This window comes from Phoxinus phoxinus (genome assembly GCF_949152265.1).
Source record: "Phoxinus phoxinus genome assembly, chromosome: 1".
Classification (NCBI taxonomy): Eukaryota; Metazoa; Chordata; class Actinopteri; order Cypriniformes; family Leuciscidae; genus Phoxinus; species Phoxinus phoxinus.
The window spans coordinates 23,221,440-23,248,385 of record NC_136876.1 but is presented as its reverse complement, the minus strand read 5'-3'; the positions used below and the strand labels follow the sequence as shown (position 1 = coordinate 23,248,385).

The 26,946-nt window shown below is 37.5% G+C and overlaps 3 protein-coding genes across 7 annotated transcripts in view; 1 reads left to right on the top strand and 2 right to left on the bottom strand.

Moving 5' to 3' along the window:
• doc2a (double C2-like domains, alpha) overlaps nt 1-18,359 on the bottom strand; it is a gene marked incomplete at its 3' end in the record, with an annotated part of 36,603 nt that extends 18,244 nt beyond the window's left edge. The window contains exons 1-2 of one of the 2 annotated variants that reach the window (XM_079635656.1): nt 17,600-18,359; nt 634-953 (exon numbers count right to left, since the gene is read on the bottom strand). In XM_079635656.1, the coding sequence (XP_079491782.1) occupies nt 634-949 (316 nt within the window). In that variant the 5' untranslated portion in view covers nt 950-953; nt 17,600-18,359. Of the gene's footprint in view, nt 1-633; nt 954-6,393; nt 6,715-17,599 lie in introns of those variants that run through there. The other variant, XM_079635657.1, reaches the window with a different exon arrangement.
• Nucleotides 791-26,870, top strand: sgf29 (SAGA complex associated factor 29). 4 transcript variants are annotated; one of them, XM_079635701.1, is made up of 13 exons: nt 793-920; nt 1,363-1,519; nt 2,391-2,495; nt 2,583-2,756; nt 23,339-23,418; nt 23,531-23,606; nt 23,774-23,846; nt 24,880-24,944; nt 25,023-25,152; nt 25,285-25,431; nt 25,547-25,582; nt 26,145-26,307; nt 26,502-26,870. In XM_079635701.1, the coding sequence occupies exons 5-13, from the start codon at nt 23,344-23,346 to the stop codon at nt 26,616-26,618; spliced, it is 882 nt and encodes a 293-aa protein (XP_079491827.1). In that variant the 5' UTR covers nt 793-920; nt 1,363-1,519; nt 2,391-2,495; nt 2,583-2,756; nt 23,339-23,343; the 3' UTR covers nt 26,619-26,870. The 4 variants fall into 4 exon arrangements, with proteins under 4 accessions (XP_079491828.1, XP_079491827.1, XP_079491829.1 ...); XM_079635703.1 differs by lacking the exon at nt 2,391-2,495; XM_079635702.1 differs by lacking the exons at nt 1,363-1,519; nt 2,391-2,495 and having other exon boundaries at nt 791-920.
• nupr1b (nuclear protein 1b) lies at nt 18,494-19,635 on the bottom strand. Its single transcript, XM_079635733.1, has 3 exons — nt 19,306-19,635; nt 18,946-19,083; nt 18,494-18,861 (listed from the first exon to the last, which is right to left on the bottom strand). Exons 1-2 carry the CDS (start codon nt 19,403-19,405, stop codon nt 18,956-18,958), a joined length of 228 nt encoding a protein of 75 aa, XP_079491859.1. The 5' UTR covers nt 19,406-19,635; the 3' UTR covers nt 18,494-18,861; nt 18,946-18,955.
• Nucleotides 26,871-26,946: the final 76 nt, after the last annotated feature.

Below are 26,946 nucleotides of genomic sequence, written 5' to 3'. Positions count from 1 at the left end.
TCCCCCGGACCCCGGTTGTGATAAGAATAATTAGGACTAGAAGTGAGGAGATGATGCGGTGGAGGGATGCTGATAAACTGTCAAAAAACAGAGGTAAGTCTAAGTATACTATATCTCTTATTGTTAATAAACCTCATTTAAAATGACAGCGCGCGCGTCACAAATAAAGATATTGTTATGACAAGATCAGCTATGCCCATCTTTGTTTTCCTGGAAAATACACACACACACACATTATGTGCTTATATAATTAGCCCTATTGGCTATAATTAATAAAACCCGACAATATTTTATAAGAGTCGAAAATATGTGGATATTTGGAAATACTCCAATGGGGTTATGGATGGGGTTTGAAGAACATGTGAATGTTGTCCTAGGACTAATAAAATACACCCTTATTTGTCACAATCACTTCTGAGATGCATATAGTTTCTTAAAACTCCCATGATGCATGCACTCACATGTGACTCAGATTAGTTATGTGCTAAGAGGCCACTGACTGTACAACTTATGTAACAGTATTATACTTTCATGATACCTTACAGTTACTGTTGATGTGTGACTAAATAGTTTCCTTTGGGTGTGTGTGTGTTTTTTTCTGAAGGTATTAAAGCATACAATGTCAAAACTTACTACTGTCATCGCTGTCTGAACTGCAGATGTCCACAGATGTCTCAATGCTGCTGGCTGCTGACAGAGTCCCACCCCCTCCCCTCGCCCCTGCCTGGAGAGGGGACAAGAGACTTCCCCTCGTTCCTCCAGAGGTCCCAACCCCTGGGCTAAGAGCCAGCGGAGAAGCAGGGTTAGGAGAGATGGGCTCAGCGGTCGGGGAGAGTCGGGGGAAATAGGCAGAGATCTGTCTAATTGGTCGTATGGGGCCAGGACAGACGTCTATGGCCATGTGTTCCTGGATGGAGATGGTGAGCTTATTTCCCTTACGCACCGTCATAGAGCTAAACCAGAGAGAAAGACAGTTATTTTGACACTTATCCACTAAGATGTGCTTCATCCAAAGCGACTTAAAATACACAGGCGGTTCCACCAGAGTCACCGGCAGTTACAAAGATAGTTCAATTGAAAATTCATGCATCATTTACTCACCTTCATGTTGTTTCAAACGTGTATGACTTTCATTCTTCTGCAGAACTTTGTTCTTACAATTGACTTTTACTGAATTTACATTTTTCAGAATATATTTTGTGTATCACAGAAGAAAGAAAGTCATGCAGGTTTGGAATGACTGAGGGTGAGTAAATGATGACAAAATTTTCATTTTTGCGTGAACTATACTAGCTTCGTTCACACAGCAAGCCTTTGTGTTCTATTCTGATTTGCTGCTCACATTACACATTTGTTTATAAGGTGATGGGCCACAGAAGCTAGTGAATTTGTGTGCAGGTGACAAGGAGGATGAAGACCAGGAATTTTGCTTGTATAGAGCTGTCACCATAATACTTCTAACACCTTTCTGTCCATGCACTGACTACCTTCGCAGCTATCTTCCACCAAAGAACTACCGGTTTGTAAAATCTTTGCAGTGACTTCCGTCAACACAGAATTGTGATGTATGTCGAGTGTCGAATTCTGATATAACTGTTCAGACTGAGGTTGCATTGCAAAAGATTGGATCTGAATCTGGTTTAGTACCACATATGGAAGTGGCACAAATCAGAATAAAAAATATCAGATTCCATGTGCTGTTCACACTGTCGTGAATAAAAAAAAAACTTTTGCCTGCAGTCTGAACGAAGCCTAAGTGCCTTACTCAAGGGGATGTGGTAATAGGCTTGGGGATAGACAAGTGAACTTGGTGTTAACAGCAAAAATCCATAACCATCAAACTTCCCACTATTTCAAAAGCAGATTCAAAGCAGTTTCATGAGCACAGATGTTCATGTAGTCCACCCCAGCATGGCAGAAATTCACTACTCAGATCTTGAGGGCACTTGGTTTCACAGAAATGCATTTAGTCTTAGAATCTCTTTTGAATCTTGAGGCCATTGAATTCGAACCAAAGAGTTGTCCTTGAAGATAAAGGAAATGCAAGATAAAGGAGTTGGAGACATTTTACTGGATCTAGAGAGACCCGTGTTAGAGACCAAAACCAAAAGTTTCTTTGTTGCGTTCTACTTTAAATGCTTAAACGTTGAACAGACACAAATATACATGAGAGTTACAACTTAGTTGCTGAGTGGAGCTGCAAACTACAGCACAAGAGCAATAGGCTAGAGGCTGTGAGTATGAGTAGGTACAAAGCGAAGTGAGGAAAGAGTGTGGCTGGAGGTTCAGAGTTGGACGAGAGTGGGCGTTTGCATGCTGCGGCTTAAGAAGTTTGTGCTGAGCTCTAGCTTTAAAAACTCGCCATCTAAGCCCTGCTCTGGTTTATTTAGAAGTCGTGAGCAAAAATCTATGCTTGAAGCCAAAAGCAGTGCCTGGCCGATTTCCTCTTCCCTGCAGGCTTACTCAGTTTTATTCGATGTAAATTGAAACCACTGGTAAGCCTTTGTGTCTTCCTTTCTAAATGAAAGACCTTCTTCCAGAGACCTCTTAACAGCCTTGCTTGTTGTTGTTTGTTTTGACAGACTGTCAGATACGCATTTGATCTGTAATACCTCCAGAGACTGAGATGAATTGACCTGACTTGTCAAAACTGTTTTCTGAGCTGCCGGACCTGCGTGCCACAGCACACTTTCAATTTCGACCTGCTCTTCTCACCCTCAACGTGAGCCGAGCTGGAAAACAGGGCAGCAGTTAAGGTTTGTCAGCTTCACTAAGCGCTTTGCTTAAAACACCACTGAGAAACGCAAATGAAGCAGCTTCAGAACCCAAAATATTCGTTTTAAGAGTCACTGTGCTAGAATGAGGAGAGGATGGGAAATGGGTTTAGAGAAAGAGAGAAAGTGAGTGTGTAATTTGATAAGAAGTGAGAATGCACTTTTGACTTTATTCGTGGTTCTAGCCACAACGTCTTGTTTCTAAGGGTACACTTGATATGCAAAAGCTCCCCTGAGAATGTTTCAGGGCGTTTGCAGCTAATCCCAATAGAAATAATTAAGAATTTTAATCAGGAAGATAATTTTAAATAGCACATGTACTATGGTGGTACTATGGAACAGTCAGCATCATTGTTAAGTTAGGAGAACCTTGAAATACAAAAGGAGCTATAGTATATATTATTATGTATGACACTTTTTTCTGTTGCACTTTATTTTACTGTACGTGCACTTACGAGTAATTACAGGTATATAAAAATGAATATAAGGTAACTGCATGGGTTAAGGTTAGGTTCAGGGCATAGTTATTACCCAGTTATTATAATTACTATAATAAATACATAGTATGTACATGGGGAACAGGACTGGAAAATAAAGTGTTACCTTTTTTATAATAAAATATAGAAATATTAATAATTTTAACATTAATATTTTAACTTTAATATTTTTGTTTTATCGTTTATTTATTATACACTACTGTTCAAAAGTTTGGGGGTCAATAAGAAATTAATATTTTTATTCAGCAAGGATGCATAAGTGGTAAGGTACAAAAATTATAGTTAAAACCTGTATAATATATAATAGATTTATATTTCAAATAAATGCTGTTCTTTTCAACTTTGTAAAATAATCCTGAAAAAATTGACCATGGTTTCCATAAAAATATTAAGCAGCACAACTGCTTAATAATGATGCTTAAAATAATGATGCTCAAAATTCAGCTTTGCCATCACACAAATAAATTACATTTTTTCATATATATATATATATATATATAGAGGCCTATATAGTATTATTTTAGATTGTAGTAATATTTCACAATATTTAATTTTTTACTGTATTTTTGATCAAATAAATGCAGCCTTGGTGAGCAGAAGAGACTTCTTTCAAAAACATTAGAAGAACGTCTTGCCAAGGGAGACACTCGTAGCCGTAGTAACAAGATAAGGAAGAATTCAGGAATAGGACACATACTCATACATATAGTAGCTGACCTTTAAGGTAATTTTGAGCCATTTGGGCAAAAGCACATCATTACATGCCATTGCAGTGATTTCTACTTGTCAATCCATCAGGGCGTCCACTGTTTGACTGCCACCATGGCTGTCTCCACGGTGGTGGCAGGTAAGTTGTCATAATGGCATTGGTGAAGCACAGCTAATGAGATCATGACACATGGACGCTAACAAGATTAGCGATTAGCACAGAACCTCACGCTTAGCAGAATTTTTTTTTCTTAGACTTGAAATCAAATCTCTTTCCACCACCTGCTGTACATAATAATACATGTCTGTGATGGTTTATGAAACCGGTTTATTTCATTATTTATTTAAACATTTTCAATGATTTGCAATTCAATGTGGACCGGAATCTAAGGATTATTTTTCAACCCTCAGACTGAGGGAAATGTCAATTTGCAGCTAAAGTCATTATATGACAAAATGAGATTTTGGAAATGATACTTGCACACTAGAACAAATCTGAATAATAATATAATTTTTATCAACTAAATGTGATTGTATCGTATGTATTTTTTCATCTTCTGAGATGGTTTCTTCAGAGGTAACTATGTGGGCTCATTTCTATTCAAAAGTGATTTTATGTCTTTCAGAAACTACCAAGCCAGCGGTGTATTTGAATGTAATCTAATTTGCATATATTTTATGTGTGCTTCTTCTGATGGGCAACTGTAGACCTCATTCATAGTGCAATCTTTTAGGAAATCTATTGTTTAACAACCCAAATGGCTAGTGCAATGCTAGTTAAGTCAATCTAGAATTAAGTAAGCTGGCTGTCAGGTTGGCACTGTTGTTTTTATGTCATCAATAAAAAAAGAAAAACAAACTTGCAGTAACTTGCACGCTCTGCAATGTGTCGGGGCAGTGTGCACACTAAGAAATAAATCTGTAAAATTGCAGAAAAAGCTCATTACCTGTGAATTATCCTTTTTTTTCTTTTTTTCTTCTTTTTTACATTTATTTACGGTAACTCTCTAAAACACAACGTAGTGCAGTGTAAATTTCAAAATACAGGTAAAACAACTGTAAAAAAAACAATTACGGAAAATTCCTTCAGATCAATACAGTACATTGTGCCATGTTTTTATGGATATTTTTTAGAGTGCAGATTCTTTCGCCTACTGCTTTGCAAAGTGAACTGTGCGCATTGCGCAATAACCCGCTAACTCTGTGAGTGCAGTCACAAAATGAATGAATGTCAGTGCCTGAGATTGGATCACAGCAAGACATGAAGAGGCTGTTGAGAAGACACTTCGGACTGGGGGGTGGGATGTGAGAGTGAGAGGAAGTAATGAAGAGAGATATTCCAGTACTGTATATTACTGACATGTTTGGCAGTGGGTTGTCACAGTACATAATGACACTGTTGGCATTTGAAGCCAAACACAATGGCTAGATGTGATTTGGACTGCTGTCAACATACTCTCTAGCTGATCAAATTAACTAGCTGTCTAAGCTGCACAATACTTTAATTGTGTAACTGACACATGTATCTGGTTATGCAGACCCTTTTCACTTTTTCACCATCTCTGTCATTGTCTCATTCAGTTTATAAAATTATTGTTCAGTTCTCCACTGCTTCTGTCTATCTATCTGTCTATCTGTCTCTCTGTTTGTATTTCTGTCTATCTATCTATCTATCTGTCTCTAAACTCTCTCATATGTCTCATCAGTGGTATCATGTTCTCTTTTATTCACACAAGATCAGTGGTCCTGATGAGAAGCACATCACCGTTTCACAGTCAGTCACTGTGTCACTCAGACACTGATGGATTACCAGAGTGAGATAGAGAGAAGTCCGCATCGCACGCTTTCCAAAAGAGATAAAAAAAAACAAAAAACATCGCATACACAGTATCTTATATCGCAGTATCCCCATGTGTCAGATTATTCACATATCTTTCAGCTCTATGCCAGAGTGAAGTATATTCTCTCCATCTAAAGTTAAGATTATGCAAAAACAAAACGGCAAATGAGAGTTGTGGGGTGGAGGGGAGGGGGGGGGAACAGGAAGAGAGTGAAAAGGTTAACGTGCATGCATACATGAGTACATTAATATTTAATGCAGAATGAGTGCAGGTTGTGGGGGCGCACGGACAAGGACAGAAAGAGAGGTTAAGGGGACCGGCGGTAAATAGAAAGAGTGGACTTTATAATAATTTCATTTCCAGAAATATAAACACATTAACATTGCAAGAAAGGGTTAACGATGAATTGACTAATTACCAGAAAAGACAGAAAGCGAGGGGGGGGGGGGGGGGGGTTTGCAAAGAGAGGGACAAACAAATAAATGAATAAACAAGAAAATACTGGGAGATTAAATTACATAACAGATACTAGGAAGTTCCAGGCAAAGATAAATAACAAGGATTTTCTCTTACCTTTGATTGTGTGAGTGTGAAAGACTCCCTCATAAACAAGTGAATTCCAAAGCACAAGGGTCTGCACTAACAGGTGGTGCACGAGAAAGAGACAGAGAAAGGGAGAGAGAGAGAGAGAAAGAAAGAAGAGGAGGGGTAGGGAGAGGGAGAGAGAGGAGGAGGAGGAGAAACAGAGATAGTGAGGAGTGAGTGTGTAGCATAACATCAAAGAATCTATAGGATTACACATGTAGAAATGTGAAAGAGGAGGAGGAAGAGAGGGAGGGAAAGATGGGAGGAGAAATGTGTTAGAATGCGCAGTGACTGGAGAAAAAGTGGGATGGATGGATATGGAAAGACAAACTGTGTTTGGACTGAGCCACATGTGCTACAATTTTACTTGCACAATGGCTAATTCCATTTCCTGTGGGCATGTTTTCTGCTTGTTGTTGTAGTCTCTCGCTCTCTTTCTCTCTGTCATACTGTGCAATATTATTTTAGTCTACGTTACAGTAATTTGCACTGTCAACATTAATAAGCAGGGCTCTGTTATCAGTGACTGAAGGATTTAGATTACTCTTAAAGGGATAGTTCACCTAAAAATTTAAATAATGTCATGATTTTCTCACTATCTTGTTATTCCAATGTCATGAAAAACAATACTGGGCCCCACTGAAACTGAAATATCTTCTTTTGTATTCCACAGAAGTAGGATTGTTGTACAGGTTTTGAACGACAGTAAAAAGTAAATGATGACAACATTTTCATTTTTAGGTGAACTATCCCTTTAAGAGGAATCTTAATCCTTCATACAGTCACTGATAAAGAAGCCCTGCTTATTAATGTTGACAGTGCAAATTAATTAATGTAGACTAAAATAATATTGTAAACACATCACGCAGTATGACATAGAGAGAAAAAGAGTGAGAACTATTTCTATATCCCTGTTTGTAAAAATTGCACACTGTTTTTAATGCAGTATAATTTTTTTTGCATGTATTTATGCATGCTTGTTTATGCATATTATGTTTCTGTTGTCTTAGTTGCTGGCCTTGCAGTGTTTTGCAGTGGTGTAAGGGTTCTCACTATGTGCCAAAGGAAGCATCTGTCTCTCTCCCTCCGTATAATTTGCTCTAATGATGCCTAATGATACATGCGTGAGAACACACACTCCTACACACGCACACTTGCACAATACAATATCAGAACACACATTGTAAAATCAGAAAACACTCTTCCACAAAGATTTTTTTTTTGAAGAGGACTCACTGATCTTATTCCACCTCAACTCTCTTTCTAACTCTCGCTCAAGACAGGGGGGATTAAAGATGGTCTGTAGCACGAGCAGTCGCTCATTTCTTTGTTTCTTTCTCATTAAAAATCTCCCCTGCCTTCATCCCTTTCTTTTTTTCTATGCATTTCACCCTTACTCTTCCCACTCACACCCACTCCTGACTCCCCCCCCTATTCTTTCCATCTTCACCCAGAGGATTTTTGTCTCTTCCTCTGGCATGCTTAAATATACACGTGTGTGACTGAGATGGAACGAATGAGAATATTTTTGTGCGTCTCTTTTGTGTTTCACGTTGGCTCAACCGCCTCTTTCACAGGTGTGTGGCATATTGTCTGCTTATGAAATCACTCGCGTTGTGCCCCTCTCTTAATGCAACTCTTTTTAGGACGCTATCGCGCTGATCAGAGGCTCTGTGGTCCAGATAATGAAAGCAGAGCTAAGCGCCGAGCAGATAGCAGAGATAGCACACAGCGGAAAAAGCCTCCTGTTACCGCACAGGCCCGCCGTCCCAATTAACCAGCCTCATGCTACCCATCAGCCCCGCAGCCTCAGTACGTGATCTTTTTTGTCTGAGATCATGCTGTTATTAGCATACTCGGATCAATGTCTTATTGAACCGCTCTAATTAGGTTATATTCTTTTAATGTAAGGCGTAGAGGTCAAGTGGCACTTGATCAGAAAAGGCCCGGGGCAGTTTCTGATTGTGGAGGACTGGAGCTGCTATTAAGAAGAAACAAAAACAAGTTAGGAGTTCAAAAGCCAGCAACATTGGCGGCATGGGACTGGTTTTGTTGTGGTGGTCATGATTCAGATTTCATAACTTGCGATGCGGATATTAAATGATCGCTATCACAGGATTAAAGACGTTATCTTTCAGTGTCTGTCAACATTGAAACGCTGCACAAAACATTAAACAATATGTTGTTGCTTCTTTAAGAGTTGTTGTGATATGGTTGAATTTGCTGATGCCTCTCATTTTGTATTTAAAATAGGGATTTGGCTTATATTTCTGTTAACACAGAAATTAGTCTTCAGGGCAACCAGAGAAATTTTTTTATCTTCCTGACACAGATCCATTGATTTTTGTCTTGCTTTTATTGGATTTTTCTGCATATTGAAAGGGCCTGGGCTTCAGAAATGCCAAATGTTTGGGTTTGAGTGTGACCATTTTCAAAAAATATTTTTGAAATGTAACAATGGAAACTTTTCATGTACAACTGATTTCAATGCCTTCTGTAAGGGACTTTGGGAGAGGAAGAGTTTTCTATACTCTTTAAATCATCTAAATCAACAACATGTATGTTAGACTCTATACCGACTAAGCTACTGAAAGAGATGCTTCAAGAGGTCATAGATCCTCTTCTTAATATTATTAATTCATCTTTGTCATTGGGATACGTACCAAAAACTTTTAAGTTGGCTATGAAAAAACTCAACTTGATCATACAGAATTAGTCAATTACAGGCCGATCTCGAATCTACCTTTTCTGTCAAAATGACTAGAAAAGGCAGTATCTTCACAACTCTGTTCCTATTTAGAAAGAAATTATATCTGCAAGGATTTTCTGTCAGGATTTAGACTATACCATAGTACTAAGACAGCTCTCATTAGAGTCACAAATTATTTGCTCTTATCATCCGATCGTGGTTGTATCTCTCTATTAGTGTTACTGAATATTAGTGCTGCATTTGACACTATCGACCACAACATCCTTTTAAATAGACTCGAACATTATGTTGGCATTAGTGAAATTGCATTAGCATGGTTTAAATCATACTTATCTGACCATCATCAGTTTGTAGCAGTAAATGAAGAGATGTCTTATCGATCACAAGTTCAGTATGGTGTACAACAAGGCTCAGTACTAGGACCATTGCTGTTCACTCTGTACATGCTACCCTTAGGAGATATCATTAGGAAGCATTGCATTAGTTTTCACTGTTATGCTGATGATACTCAGCTCTATATTTCTTCATGCCCTGATGAAACGTATCAATTCACAAAATTAACGGAATGCATAGCAGAATTTCCTACTACTTAATTAAAAAAAAAACAGAGATTCTAATTTTTGGACAAAAAACTTCCACACCTAATAACCTAGAGTACTGTCTAACACTTGATGGCTGCTTTGTCAAGTCCTCGTCGTCGGTTAGGAACCTGGGAATCTGTAAAATCAAATTTTTTCATCTAAAAAATATATCTAAATTACGTCATATGCTCTCAATGCAAAAAGACAGAACAATTAGTTCAAGCATTCATGACATCACGACTAGATTATTGTAATGCTCTACTGGGTGGTTGCTCGACACGCTTAATAAACAAACTACAGCTTGTCCAAAATGCAGCAGCTCGAGTTCTTGCCAGAACCAGGAAGTGCAGACACTGACACTGCATTGGCTCCCTATTAAACAACGTATACATTTTAATTTGCTGACTACTTACAAAGCACTAAATGGTTTAGCTCCGCAGTACTTGAGCGAGCTCTTATTGCATTATAGTCCTTCACGTCTATTGCGATCTCAAAATTCTGGCCAGTTGAAAATACGGGCCCTAAGTTAATGTCTAATGATCTTCGCAACTTTACTGTTACGCTAATTTCTATTATCACTGTAAAGCTGCTTTAAAACAATCCATACTGTTAAAAGCGCTATATAAATGAAGGTGACGTGACTTGACTTGACTTTGGTCAATTACATTTATTTCTCGAGTTCACACACTTATAATTAGAGGGAGTAAAGTTTAATGTGTATTTGGCGTGCTGTCTGGGGGGAGGGCTCCGAGCTCGGAGTTCCCTCTGTATGTAAGTGGTTAGGACTAGAAGTGTGCAGAAGGGGTGGTGGAGGGATGCTGCTAAACTGTCAATTGATTGAGGTGAGTCTATATATACCCTCTTATCGTTGATTGCTGAGTGCTCTCCCCATATATACAAGTCCTCCCGAACTTTGTTAATAAAACATTATTTTGTGTTCCAAATTGCCAAAAAACACACACACACATTAAAACAGGAATTAGCGGTAATAGTTGATGAAAATTACATATAAGGCTGAAGATTTAAATTTTTTACTGGGTCCCAGGAGGTCACTAACATCTAATTTGACTGCTTTATATTGTGCATAATATATGTCATTGTAGATATTGTTTTTTGTAGAAGAGAGAGACCAGGAATAAGCAAACAGGAGCACCAGCCTCTGAGGTTGGAAGACAAATTTAAGGTATAAACTAAAATGTCACACCTGGTTTATAATGATATTTATAATAATTACAAATAATCATGTTAATAGATATTAAATTACATATCTGGTATTATCTGAATCAGCAAGGTTAATTTTATATATAACAAATCATTTAAATAAGAAACATCACTTCTGAGAAGATGGGGAGGGAGGGGAGCACTCTTTGTACTTGACATTAATCTACACTAATCAGGGATAATTTAGTCTAGGCTACTTTTAGTTCACTTTAAGCAGATAATGTTGGAATATTATATCAACATTTGAGACATGTAGCACATAAAAACACACACAGAGATACAGACATTTAAACAAAACCATATTCTCTGTTCTCGCTTACTCTTGGAAAACCGTGTTTCAGTTAGAGGAGACAAATTAAAAGGAAATAAATTGACTGCACAAATAATTTCTGTGATAATTTAGCACCTCATCTTTTCAAATTCAAATTAGTTTTCTGTATGAGCTCTCAAGTGCAACTGATTCCAAAACCCATTTTTCTACAGACAAACGTGCCTTCAAAACAAAACAGGAGATTCTTACTTGACATTATGGGTTGGTTTCTTTAACGTTTTTTTCTTTTGAATGTGTACTTGATTCAATGAAAATAAAAGAGGAGTGTATGAATGTAAGCTTTAAGTGTTGTACAAGTGAAAAGAAAGAAAGATCAGAAGAGAGCTATAGAGGAGAGCTGCTGTTTCATTTGAGTGACAGTGACACTGACACTAACAGACATCAAAGTGATGATGTCATATCCCCTAAACTCGACCTGGCTGTCACCATGGTAATGAGTTGCTGCACAAGACTACCAATTGTTATTGAAGTGCACTAGAATACATGCCATTCACTTCACTTTCTCACGTTTCTCTTTTAGTCAAATAAAACTCAAATTGAGATTTAATTGGACTCTGGGCATCTGAATTCCTGTCTCGTCAGAGAGCAGAAGAGAGAAAAGCACCTTCAAACGTTCAGGAATAGGGTGGAGGGTGGGAAGAAGGAGAAGCCTGAAGGGTCTAAGAGCAGTGCACATTAATGTGTATGAAATTAAAACTGGATTGTTATCCTCTCAATTAATTAAAGGCCATTAGAGACTAATAGGGCCGAGTCTCATTATTCAGCCTATACTGTTAACCAGCTGCTCATTGAGCAGAAAGAAAACAAGTTACAGGCGACCATTAAGAGAGAAATTGATGGATAATTGGTTTGGTACAAATAACAAGAAAGAGCACCAAGAGGAGAGAAGTAAGGTATGGGAAAACCAGAGCCAGAGGGTGAGCAGAAAACAGCAAGCAGATTGGAATGACTAAGTGGCATTAAAGTATAAAAAATAAACACATATTACTTGTGCATGTTTTTTGTTTTTTTTTCAATATCAGTGTTGGCTGTGAATATATTAGCATGAGCTACAATACTTTAACAGCATGTCGTTGAGTATGAATGCAAAGTGTATTGAAGTGTGGTAAAAGTATTATATAATCTCAGTGAAATCAATTTATGATTGCATTTTAAACACACACACACACACACACACACACACACACACACACACACACACACACACACACACACACACACATTTATAAATAATAAAAAAAGTTACAATCAACTAAAGATGTTGCAGAAAATAGTTGAGTCTTGGGGTCAGAAAGCCTAAAAAATATCAAACAACACCTACATCACCACATGTTGTTGGGGAGGGTTTTAAGAACAAATCCTCTGCTCTTCACCAAAAACAAACTCCAGCTTATTCAGTTGTCAGACATGACTGGAACTTCAAAAGGGCTACTAGGTTCAATGGTAAGATGAAACAAAAAACAAAGTTTTTTTTGGCAGCAAACCCACATTTTTTTAATGAATGTTTTTATGTATGTAATCTATGTCCTAATCTGATTGTACTGTCCGTACTTTCAGTGAATTCAATCATGGATGTAGCTGCGTTGTGTTTTAGTAGTTCTTTGTATTTTCCTTGACTATACCAATTTGTACAGTCCTTGAGTACCTTGAAAGGAGCTTTTCTAAAGTACCATGCCCACGGTTAAATATACTGAAGGATCTGTAAAATGTTGGGACTATTTTTCTGCTGGAGGTCCTGGACATCTTGTTCAGATACATGGCATCAAGGATTCTATTGAAGGGGGTGGATTCTTGATTCTTGGAAAATAATATTAACAACAATAACAATCATAATGACTTTATTTTGTAATTATATATAGCCTACCTCTCTGTGCCAGCTTTGTAGTTTCATCAATTGAAATTGTTAGAATCTCTCACGCTCACAGATGACGTGGTCGTCAAGCGCCCCCAGGTTTTTGATTACATTCGAATGAATATGCACCTACAGATCATTAACGGATATTTTTTAAATCATCCACCAAATTATCATCTATTCCTTACAGTTTAACAAGTTAACAACAATGGATACATAGTGGATAGATAGCGGTTTCAGACACAGCTCAATTCTTAGTTAAAGCACTTACTTTACTTTTCATCTTCAATCACTAGAGAATTATGACGAATATTGTCTGTACATCTTACTGAGAGAATGAACGTGTTATCAGTATGTTTTGGGAAAGTTTCCTGTTTAGAGCAAGAGCTCGACCAACTCCAACCTTGAAGAAGCTTTCAGTATTGGTGAGGGGAACAACTGACACACTGGGAGATGGAATGACTTGTTTTCTCCGACATGCTGGAGCCCAGAAACAGTTCTGTGACCTCGGCGGGTCACATCGTGCCCAACGCCGGGTCCGGGTGTCAGCCGTGTAATCGATGAAGATATGCTTCTGTCTATCAGTCCATGTGTGGAAATGTTCACATTTCTGTGAAATATAATGTTTGGCAGAGTGGCCTACAAACTTCTTGCTGAGTATTAAAGCTGACTTCTGCTGATGAAACTGCAAACTATTCTTAAGTAAAATTTTCTTTAATTGACTGCATTTCTAACTCTTCATTCATCATATATCTGGTCCTTTGGCCTTTAACTGTAAAATCCCCTACACTATCAAATACCAACAGATAAAAAACCTGACGGCCATTCGGCCAAAATGGACCATTGTTGGATCTTCCATCAGGACAATAATTAAAAAAAAACATAAACAAAAAAACACAAAGCACAAAATTAAGGTTCTGCCATGGCTGACCTGATCCCTAAAGAAAATTAGTCGGGTAAACTGAAGAGCAGAGGCACCAACATTGACTTGGGAATAAGATTGTATGGTTTCTGATTTCTTTTCAAGTGTTCTCCAACCTCATCAGACATTATAGAAGAAGACTTGGCAAAAGGAGGTTGCAAAAAGTATTGCAACCTCCTAAGTATCCTTTGGATGAGACTAAGTTAAACTGAGGTCATGACTCTCTGTGGACATTCAAAATCCCAGGATGTTGAAAAAGAGTAGGGGTGTAACCCCAGCATCCTGGTCAAATTTGGCCTCTGTCCACCATCATGGCCTCCTAATCATCCCCATATATATACTGATTGGCTTCATCACCCTGTCTCCTCTCCACCAGTAAGCTGGTGTGTGGTGGGCGTTCTGGCGCAGTATTGCTGCCGTCGCATCATCCAGTATGATGCTGTACATTAGTGGTTGTTGAGAAGATTCCTTCCTTCCATGTGTAAAGCGCTTTTTCTGAGAAAAGGGCTATATAAACTTAAACTATTGAATAGAGGGGTGACATCAATTGTGGCTAAAGTATTGGAGAAAAATATTTATTTCATAAAGAGAACCCCCCCCCCCCCCAACCCCACCCCTTTTTCAATTGTTTTTTTTCAATGGAAGGTTAGATTTTTATGAATTTTCTAATAAAAGATCGAAAGGATTAACAATGCAATTTTATTTTCACAGGCTTCATTGTTTATATTTACCAAGGGTGCCAATAATTCTAACCAGGACTGTATATATAGGGTGTGTGTGTGTGTGTGTGTGTGTATATATATATATATATATATAATTGCAAATATATATATATATATATATATATATATAATATATATGTAGGATGGATGGATGGATAGATATAGATACTCTGAGGAATGGCCACACAAACAAAAAGGAGGACTACATAACAGACATGAACATATAATGAGAAATATGGTGACAGGCACATTAGCACACTGACCATGTGTCGGGATAGAGAGGGATCATATCAAAGTGTGCTATGAATATCTAAACACCTACTTGCGCACACACACACACTCGCACGTGAGTGCTGACCCAAGTAGTCTCATGCATGAATACATACAAACACACTCTCACACCAGTTGACACTTGCACCGTCCCTACCACAGATTCTTACTGAAACAGCAGGGGCCCTCCAGATGTTCAAACTGAAGACACATTCATGCAAATGCACAAACACGCACACGAACACACACTTGCGCACCTGCATGTCTGACTTACGGAGAGTTTCTGACTCCACGCACACTCTTTGCACCCATCCGTCTTCACCCACACCCACATACACAAACACACTCATGCACCATGAGGAGAGGTAGTCTATGTTCTCTGTGGTCTCTTTTGGAATTTCCAAAGGCTTGTTGCTAGGCAACAAGAGGAGCTTCTCTACCCGTAGTGATACGATGGAGGGAAGTGGATTGAGAAATGGAGGGGGTGAACACAATACTTTAAATGTATTTTTAAAACTGCTCCACAAAGTTACTGATATCCTGTTACTTTTGCATCTATTTTTAATACAGTTCATTTATTTCAATTCATCCATTTGACATTTGGAAACTAATTAATCTAGTTCGGAATTTATTAATAAGTACAACTCTAGGCCTATTGAGTAATTCAGGTGAATTATATTCTTTTTTGGAAACTTTCTGATGTTTGTGCATTCACATATCAGGACTTAATTTGCATATTATGATTTTTCCATGAAATCTTCTAACCATGTGTACATGTTTGTTCCGGTGATTATGGGAAAGGAAGAAAAAGAGGATTGCGCTTGCCGCAGTGTGTCCGTGGGAGAATGACATAAATGGATTATCTTGTGTTAACAGTACAGGCAAAGTATAAGAGGGATGTGAAGAGGAAACAATTTCTGTTCTTTCAGTGTGTATGTAGCAGGAGGAATATGAAGTTGTTATAATGATTATAATTTCCATCCCTCTCAAATTTAACTTGTGTATATTTTATCTTAGTAATTATTATTATTTAAGTGCAGCCACTTCAAAGGTCTCATTTTGCTGTGAGACACAAGAAATTCCAACAGAGTTTGTTGCATAATAATCGCGCATTTTTCTTAATTTTGTTGTTCAGTGTTCTTTTTGTTGTTGTTTTTTTGTATGCCAGGTTGTTGTATATCATTCTCCAGCACATTAGCCTAAACCTCTTTACTCCTGACCCTCATGTGCTGATACAATGAACATACAATGCACGTTTGGAAAAAGAAAAGGAGTAAAAACAGATCAACCCAGTGAGATTCCTGTGGCCTACTGACTCATCAAGTTTTAATCTAATGCTTTGGTTCCTCTGTGTGCATATCTCTACGTGCTGAATTAGCCTAATATAGATCTTTCAACATTTATGGACTTAAAAGTCTGCACAACTCACCCTAGGCGACAAAAAAAATCTATTTCGTATTCCATCGGTTCCTCTTCAGTTCATGTTTATTGAACAGATTTGCTTAAGAAATTGCCTGTGATTTAATGTTAAACAGCCACAACTGTTCATCCCGTGAGCATGCGTTTATTTAATTGTATTTTTCAGTGTTACCATGATTTGACTTAATTTACTTTACATAAATTATGAAGATTTATGAAATATGTTGTGAAGTGTAGCACATGCAAAGAGCTCACAATCTCTGCATAAGGAGGAGTTGTGCAGATGTAGTGGTCGCATTTGATTATTCCACTTCTCGCTTCTGTTGAAAAGGCTACTAATAAAAACAGTCCTACTTGCTTTGAACTGCTCCCTATGCACATGCATTTCAAAACGCTCTTAAATGAGATACATGGCGCTTCAAGATAATCCTCTGTGCAAAATTCATTTCCACATCTCATTTTCAGCTCCACATCTCTTTACTGCTTCACTACTGCCCTCTATCTGTCTTGAGCTGAGCTATTGCTTTCTCATTTTATGTTGCTGTGAGTGACAAATCGTTTTCACCTACATGTGGCAAGACACATGACAGGCTAAATAGATTTAGTGTTATGCTGGGTAACACTTCATATGCACTTTATAGTAAATTCTTAAAGGTATGGCAGAATATTAGTAAAAATTTGGGGTTGCATCTATTTTATTGTGCACCAATCATGAAAAACAGGCTGAATTTGTTTAAAGATAGGACATTTCAGAGAGGCTAGCAATAGCAAGCTAGCTTTGAAAGGCTGCATCCAAAAACCTTCGGAGGATGGATGCATAGACAGGAAGGCATCAAGGCATGTCCGAATCCAATGTTAGCTTCACTTCCTGTGTCCTGAGATACCTTCATCTGAAAGATTTTTAAAGTCAGCATAGATGGATCCTTCACTGCCTTTGATAACCCACAATCATGTGCGTTCCATTTGGTGACAGTAGAGCTAGAAAAAGATGGCATCTGAAAGTTGCAGTTGCTGCTTCAGAAGTCTGTCCAAAAATCAGCTCTTTCAAAACACATGAACGCACACAGCCAGAGCAGAGTCTGCAAAGCGTCACAAGTGATGGCGTTAAATGACCTTATGTCTCAAAGCACAAAACATTACAATAATAATGAACGTTAACAACTTACAGAGCTCTGACTTGTACCACCTGACTGCTGCAGTTTAATTTTGGCTTTGATTGTGTAGCTCAGAGTAGAACGTCATGAGTTGCCGTCTCTAAAATATGTTCATTGTTTTGGTTCAGGAGAAACTTTTTGCGGCTTTCAGTGATTGAGCAGAGGCATTATGCAAATACAGGTGGACATCCTATTATTGCATTTGTCCCAAATATCCCCAGACATCACACGTCATCAGAGCGTTCCGTAAGCCTAATGCAGTCAGTCCCCGAGCACCACAATCAAACAATAGCCACCTTTTACAGTTCCTCCTGAACCAAAACAACAAATTTATGAGGTTTTCATGCCATAACCAAAATTACGAGATGGCAACCCGTGATGTTCTACCCGTTCACGTCCTCCACTCAGATTTATGCGTTTCTGTGTCAACACATCATGCTTTCAAAGCTAGCTTATTGCTAACCTCTCCAAAATTGCCTACCCTACCTTTGATAGACCCATTAAATCCCACATTCTATGAAAACGATATACTTTGGCATCCCATTAAATAATGCTTTAGAATCTAAACATTAATGCACAAATTTTTTTTGATTGTTCGAATGAAGTTACATATCATTAACCTAGAAAAGTATAGATACATTACCAATTATCTAATCTATTGTCTATCCTACATAATTGAATTGACATTTATTGTAGCTATTTCTCTAAACATTTACCAAATCTTTACCATTTTATCATTGGATAAATGTTGTAGGCCTACAGTAATTGTTGTGGACTTTGTTTACAGTTTATTTTAAGAGTTTCAGACCCATTTTGTAGGCTACCCTTTTCATTTGAAGGTAGGCCTATCAAGCTGCATTTTTATCATGACTTGAATGGTCAGAGGCAGGTATCACAAATCTCAAGTTTGATGGAAAAGTGTTTTTATTAAAAGAAAAACCTTTTTAAAAATGTACAGTTTAAAAATGCCAAACAGATTAAAATCTACACTTGGTCAAAGCTCCGATTTAAAACGTACATTCACCGCCACAAGCATATCAGTTCCTCTGAGCAGGTGCTCGTTCTGCAGGGCCCACCGCATTCTACACAAGAGCAGTGCGCGCCTAACAAAACCCCCCACTTAACGAGTCACTGGGCCGGGAGCTTCACTCAGCCTCCTCCCGCTCATCTGGTCCTGAGGCGGAGGTTCATGAAGTCTCTCCTTCTGCAGCCCAGCGCCCGTTTCCCGCAGAGACACCTGTGGTCGATTGCCAGTTATAGCCGTCCGATTGAATCTACAAGACAAATGTGATTCTTTTTCTTTTTCTTTTTTTTACACACCTTTCAATGTTAATGTGGAAAGATGTTTACACACACACCTCTTCTGAGTCACCCTTTGGTTTTCTTCTCAGCGTTCTGGAGTTTCTCCACTATTTTGCGCTCGTGTCCCCCGGGGTTCGGTCTGTTCGTGTTGCAGCTCGCCTCCTTCTTCGTCCTGCCCTTGCGAGTAGTGCACTCTGTAGTTAACAGAAAACAAGAATGAGTTAAAACTTAGAACCAACAAACATTATGAAGAATGTCAAGCATGAACGAACGCGCTTTAAGAAATAGCCTAATCAGTGTTGCCAGATCCCAAAAAGCCGTATTGGACTCGACTCTCAAATAAAGGCTAACGTTACTTTATGTAAAGTTCATAAAAGTTTATACTACAATAACAGTAACGCTCTTTGACAACCTACCGGTATAACGGTCTGTTAAGTTATAATATTCATATTCATCGTAGTAGCGGTCCTCAAAGGTGGTCGGTTCAATGTTTTTCACCTCAACGTGGTTACTCATTTTGACAGTGAATAGCGAAACAGAGCAACAGTGGATAAAGACGAACAGAAGTTTAGTACTAGAAAATAATCGACGTTGAGAAGGCTAAGCTGTTCTACGTGTCTTCTTTCTTGTCCTCGATCGGTTCAGCGTTGTTTACAAGCTTGCAAGTGGCCCTCTTTTAAAGACGTGGCTCCGCCTTCGTTTTCCTCAGCTCCCCGCCTGCGGCCTGTGGATGGGTCGGGTCAACATGACCAGAGGAAAGTTGCATCAGATGGGAGTTAATGTTTGATCAGTGTCACCTACTGCCAGACAGGATGTCCTTCAGAAGAGATGACATTGTTTTTGTTTTGACTTGCACTTTTGTTTTATATTTTTCACTTGATAAGATCACAAAACAGGTGTCAATTCTTATTTCAGTCAAAATAACTCATTTTAAAATGTTCAGTTTGGCCTTGTCTAACATCCCTGTTTTCTTTAACTCTCCCTCTCTCTGAGTGTATTGGCTCATATCTGATAAAGATTAGAAAGATTAGATTAATTCAGTTAATGTTTGTCTCTCTGTGTTATTTACACCTGACTTTGTGTTCAGACTTCTCACGTCCCTCTGTGGACTGTGACCCGTTAACCTGCTTCTCTTTTAAAGGAAATATTTTGCACATTTGTCTTTAGGGAGTATGCAAGGCTCATTTCAATAGCCTTTTGTGTGAATGTCTATTTACATTTTCTTTTAGTTTGCTTATTCGTTGTTGGAGATCTACTCCAGATGATTAGTTTGTCAAAACAGTGTAGCCTAAGTTGACTGACTATAGGGAAAATTGTTTTTGGATTGCACATGCTGGGAAAAACAGCAGAAGAAATGTCTTTATTGTAGTGTACCTTTGGCTAGATTCACAGTGTCCTATCTTCTCTAATTCAGTTTATTCTCTTTGTCAGTGGTGCTTGTGTGCTATACAGCTATACAGAGGCATTAAACATGTGTGTAACCAAGCATAACAAACTGCATACAGTGAGTTCTGTGATCATAGGATGCAATCTGCCACCATTTGGCAAAATCCACATCCTCCACTGGCAAAGCAAAGCCCAATCCATCATTCAAGATTCTCTGCAGTCCGGCCGCAAGCTGTTTTGTTCCTTGCCGTCAGGCAAACGTTAGCATCATCAAAGCAAAGACTAGAGCAGACTTAAAGATTTCACCCTGCAGTTCATAGACTAAATAACATTAATAGGACTTGTTCGAAGTGGTTGCGTTAGCATGCCTAGTGCCTGCTGGTATGTCATACATCCAAGTACAAGATTCAGAGGGCAAAAAGCCTTTTGCCACAGCTATTCAAAAGGCAAAATAAACTTTGTCATTATCAAATAGTCCTGAAAACATTTAGGTTTCCACAAAAATATTAAGCAGCACAACTGTTTAATAATAATAATAATAATAATGTTTCTAATATGCTGATTTGCTGCTCAAGTAACATTGCTTATTATCAATGTTGAAAACAGTTGTGTACAATTTTTTTTCAGGATTCTAAGACGAATAGAATGTTTAAAAGAACAACATTTAAATATTTTGTAGCATTATAAATGTCTTTACTGTACTTTTGATCAATTAAATGCATCCTTGTTGAATAAAAGTATTAAATTCTTTAAAAAATAATAATTATCTTAATGACCCCAAAATTTTAAACGGTAGTGTGTAATGTTACAAAAGATTTCTATTTCAAAAAAATGCTGTTTGTTTGAACTTTCTATTCATCAAAGAATCCTGGAAAAAAAATTGTACTCAACTGTTTTCAACATTGATAATAATGAGAAATGTTTCTTGAGCAGCAAAGCAGCATATTAGAATGATTTCTGAAGGATCATGCAACACTGACTGGAGTAATGATGCTGAAAACTCAGCTTTGACATCTCAGGAATAAATTACATTTTGAAATATATTAAAATTTAAAAACAGTTCACAGTATTAATGACTGTTAATAAAAAGGAATTTAATTTTAAAAAATTTTTTACTGACATGCTCTCTGTTTGCACTCCATTGTACACAAGCACATACAGTTCTTTAGTCATTCCAGTGGAATTTGGCAGAGGTCTGCTGTGGATATTTTTGGGCAATGTCGACGTAAGACTCTTGTGGTTCTGTGCTGTTGTAATGAGAGAGTACGTGTACAACAGATTCAGTTTTTCTACTGTGCTCAAATATTCCGTGATGTATTCTTTGGTTACCAGAGTGCATGAGCTACATGAGAAATGAGTGAAGCGAATACTTTGCAAAAAATGACAATATTTCTTCTTCCAAAGCCACAAACTAGGCACACGGGTAAAACCCAATGTAGTCCTACTACAATGTGTTTCTCTCTTTTTCTTTCTTTCTAACCATATAGGGCTATAGTTCTTTAACAGAGTTGATTCTGTTTTCTCTCATAAAACAAAACCTTTTTCTCTTCCTAATCTCTTAATTTTTTTTTGCTCTTTTAGTACACATTATTCTCTTTCCCTTCCCCTATTTGCCTTGCACTGTTTGCCTTGGCTCTCAAATTAATATCATGTGAGAGTGCAGCGTGCTGTACTGTAAATATTTACAAAGTTATTGGCTGAGCCAACATGGATTCGACAACATTACAAATGTCTTCTTTCTTCTTGCCAGACCAGGATTTCTGTGCTCGATAAACCACCACTTATCGCCGTCTGTCTGTTTTGTTTTTCACCCTCCCCTCAAAGTGTCTCTGTTGAAAATTTAACACAGAAAAGAGTCGGTCAGATATATGAGGGTTTATTGCTTTCTGAATGATTTGTCTCTTTCATTTCATCTTTAACAGTTGTCTCTCATGATGGTACTTTTTTCAAAGTTGGTTTAAGTATTAAACATAAATAACACCAGCTAAATTGTGTAAAATAAAACATTAATATTAAAATAATAATAATAATAATAATTAAGCAATATTTAAAAATGAAGAACAACCCCAAAGACAACCTGATCAAACAATGAAAATTCTGCATCTAAACATAATCCTATCTAGCCAAAAATATGTACGGTGATGATAATGATGAAGATAACCTGCTGTGATGCTCTTTTGTTGCACATTACATATTATTTTAGGCTATCATGTAATGTGCCCAAATGCACGTTAGTGGCAATATATTGAAGTAACAGTACATAATTAACAATTGGTAGTTGTTATTTATCTCTCTAATACAGACAGGTTTCACAGACAGGGTTTAGATTAAGCCTGGATTAGGCCTTAGTTCAATTAGGGCATTTAAGCAGCTTTTATAAATGTGCCTTTGAAAAAAAAGAAAATAAAAAAACATACTGGTGTCCATCTTGAGACAAAACAATGGCACTGGCATATTTTAAGATATGCCAATGCAAGATGCGTTCAGTTAAAACATCTCAAACATGAATTTAATGACTGCATGGTCCCCACTCCCCACCCAGTAGTTATTTTTCAATAAGGCGTTTTGAAAACATGCCATGAAGTTTGTCCCCTCAAAGTGTCCGTATGAGGCCTAGCTACAAGCTATCCAATCAATGCAAAGCGAAAACAAATCCTAAAATTCGTTAAGGAAAGCGAAACTATAATAAATACATGTTTTTCGATCATAGTTCGTGTACTTATTCACAAGTTGAATCTGGAGAGCATCGCGAAACTGTGTGTTTGAAGGTGAGATTCACGCTTTTCTTGCTTCTCTGTGTGCGCGCGGAGGGTGTGATCTGAGATCCATCCAGTCTATGGCGCTCTATTATGTATGTAGATTTGAGATAAATAAAAAAAAACACGTAAACCTAAATGCATTATTATTAGAATGTATGTATTATAGCAACATTATCTTTGCTTTGTGCTATGTGCGCGGTAGTGCTGTTTACGGTTTAAACAGTAAAGTGGAACATAATGAAATGGGGTCAAAACACAAACACATAGATTTTATATATAACTGGAATAACTTTTTTTCTTGTAGATACAATGGCTTTAGTTTCAGCAGACACCAAAATCGCAGAGTTGCTGAATGAGCTGCATCAGCTTATAAAGCAAACTCAGGTGAACACTACTCTGTTTCTCATGCAAGATCTCTGTAGTTTGGGTTTATGCTTTGAGAAATACCCCGTACCTTCACCCAGTGTTTATACACTAATCTCTCTTAAATACACAGGAAGAGCGATCAAGAAGTGAGCACAACCTTCTCAACATCCAGAAAACACATGAAAGGATGCAGACAGAAAATAAGAGTAAGACATGATTTCCTATTGCATAGTCTACAATCAGAACTTTTTCAAGCGAAAAAGCATGTTATTATTTTCAAACTGGATCTCTCTCATATTTTTATATATTTGAATTGTATTTCTTGTCTGATATATCTGTTCCATACTAAAACTGTTAATATCTTTCTCCTCAGCTTCTCCATATTATAGGACAAAGCTGAGGGGTCTTTACACTACAGCTAAAGCTGATGCTGAGGCTGAATGTGGGTAAGGCTGAGGCTGAATGATTGTTGCTGCATTTGGTTTGGTGCCTCTTGCTGCACCACTTTAATTTCATGCAAAGTATGTATTTTCACTGTGAGAAATACGTAATGACCACAAGATGATTCATCAGGTGATCTGTTCTTGACTTTATCTTTTTCTGTGTTGACGATTTGTTTTTCTTTTCACAAGAAACATCTTGAACATTTTGTGATTATATAGCCCCACCTTGTGGTAATTTTGCCCAAGGCTTTCAAATGTGTTGACTGGAAAGACTTTTTGAACATTTATTAACCCTATAAGCCTACCCTACTTCATATTTGGTACTCGAAAGATTCTTAACTATCAACATGATCAAAGCTTTGCTGAAGAACCTGTTGTACACAATTGAAACAGTTGTTGCTGTGAAATATTTACTGATTTTAATAAAGTATTTGTAAGAATAACTTTTATATTGTTAGTAATATGAACACTTACTGGACTGAAGCAACTTAGGCTTACTTAATTATTCATACTTATTATTCTTTAGAAAAAACACGTTAAAATGTGAGTATAAAATAAATGACATGATTATTAAGTTTATTTATTTATCTCAATCATCACTGTATTGCATTGCATACTACTGTATGTTTTGCCCTCTACAATAATAAAACTAAGCATTTAAATCTCACCTTACTAAGACATATAGAGTGACATCTGATATTTATATTCTTTTTACTTAAGTAGATCTCTTTGATTTACTTTACAAGCTATCAGAATTTCATCTTACTTTTTTGGCCATATAAATATTAGCAATGGCATGTTTTTGCTAAATTTGGGGCTCTGAATAAAGTTGAGGTGTTTTTGCCTCCTTTAAAGTATGAGCTCCAAAATCTCATATTTCATACCTGCTGTATCAAATATGAAACTCAACACACACAAAAAACATGCAAATTTTGTTTGCTTTCCCCCCCTAAAGGTTCAATAAACTGGTCCATTTTAAGAAATAGCTTTTTATGTCAGGTGTAAATGATCAGATTTATCTGCATCCCTCCCACAGTATACTTCACCGGGCGCTTGACAAGATTGCTGAAATTAAATCTCTTTTGGAGGAAAGACGGATTGGTAAGTTTCGGATGTTAGTTTGTAAACTTGTGCATTTGAACAGTTGTGGAAGCTAATCGACCCCTTCTCTTTCTGCAGCTGCCAGGATGGCAGGAGTGTACAGTGACACCGACCCACCCAGGAAGACCATGCGCAGAGGTGTCCTGATGACCTTGTTACAACAGTCAGCCATGACCCTTCCTCTTTGGATTGGCAAACCTGGCGAGAGGTACCATTCAGTGTCTCCTGGTTTATCTCTTATGTTCCCTTCGTTTTAGAAATGGTCATTTATTCAGTGAATATTGAGTCGAAATGATTGTTACATTTCACTAATTCATACCTGGCTGTCTTACTCCTTCAGTCCACCACCACTGTGTGGCGCTATACCAGCAAGCAGTGACTATGTGGCTAAGCAGGGGGACAAGGTGGCGGCACGTGTGAAGGCTGTGGATGGTGATGAACAGTGGATTCTTGCGGAAGTCGTCAGCTACAATCACTCCACCAACAAGTAATCATCTACCAGTTGATCCCCAGTTGATCTGTTTATTTATATTCACTTGTAGCTTTAAAACCTGATGGTGTGTGAAATGATAATGTAGCATCATGATGTTATCTTTTATCAGGTATGAAGTGGATGACATTGATGAAGAGGGTAAAGAGTAAGTACAATGCCATTTTTTAATATTCACTCACATCTAAATTGATACATTACTGTTCAAAAGATGTTTTAATTTGTAATAATACTTTTATTCAGCAAGGACACATTCAATTGATAAAAAATAATAGCAAAGACATTTATAACGTTAAGAAAGATTTCTATTTCCAATAAATTACGTTGTTTTAAGCTTTCTATTAATCTAAGAATCCAATTTTTTATTATGGTGTTCACAAAAAAAGCTGCACAACTTGGATAATAATAATAAATGTTTCTTGAGCAGCAAATAATTAGAATGATTTTCTGTGAAGGATCATGTGACACTGAACAGTGAACACTAGCATAATGATGCTGAAAATTCATTCAAATATATATGTTTAAATTGTAATAATATTTCACAATATTACTGTATTTTTGATCAAATAAATGCAGCCTTCTTTCAAGAAACATATACAAATTTAACTGACCCCAAACGTTTGAACTGTAGTGTAATTCCAGGAATGCTTTAAAACAAACTATGACCTGTTCGTTGTTCCTCTTTGTGTCTCATTTTCTGTTTTATTTAGGAGACACACGTTGAGTCGGAGAAGAATCATTCCTCTCCCACAGTGGAAAGCAAACCCAGAGTCCGACCCAGAAGCCCTCTTCAGTAAAGATCAGCTGGTGCTGGCCCTCTATCCACAGACCACTTGCTTTTACAGAGCTCTGATCCACACGCCGCCACATCGGGTGAGCGGAACAACACTGAAAGGGTTAAAAGACTGAGATGTTATCACGATTTCTAAAGATGCTTCTCTAAATCCTCATGGGATTAATTTTGATAGTCTGTTAGAATATTTCTTGATTTTATTTTTATGGCATCACTGTATGAGTAGAAGAAGAATAGATTCCATACAATATGACACGTCTCACTTCTTTTCCAGCCCCAGGATGACTACTCAGTGCTGTTTGAGGATACATCTTATGCCGATGGCTATTCTCCACCTCTCAACGTTGCTCAGCGATATGTAGTGGCCTGCAAAGAGAACAAAAAGAAGTGACAGGAATATACAACAATGGGACATAATTTGCAAAAAGACCTTGCATGATTGTTGTGATTGAAGACAGGATATTGAGCATCCATTCTGTTTTTATGTGCTTTTCTCCCCTTTTTCTGTTACCATGTATATAGTGTTGGTATATTTTCTACTGCATCTTTTGTATAATGTTTTTTGTGGATCTGGAAACAAAGAGACCAACTGCAAGTGAATTGTGCTAAAAGTAATAAACCCTTTACATGTGAATGAAAGGCACACACATCTACTGTCTGTCATTTATAAAGGCAGAGTGATACATGTTTTAAAATGTTAAAAATAGATATCGAATAGG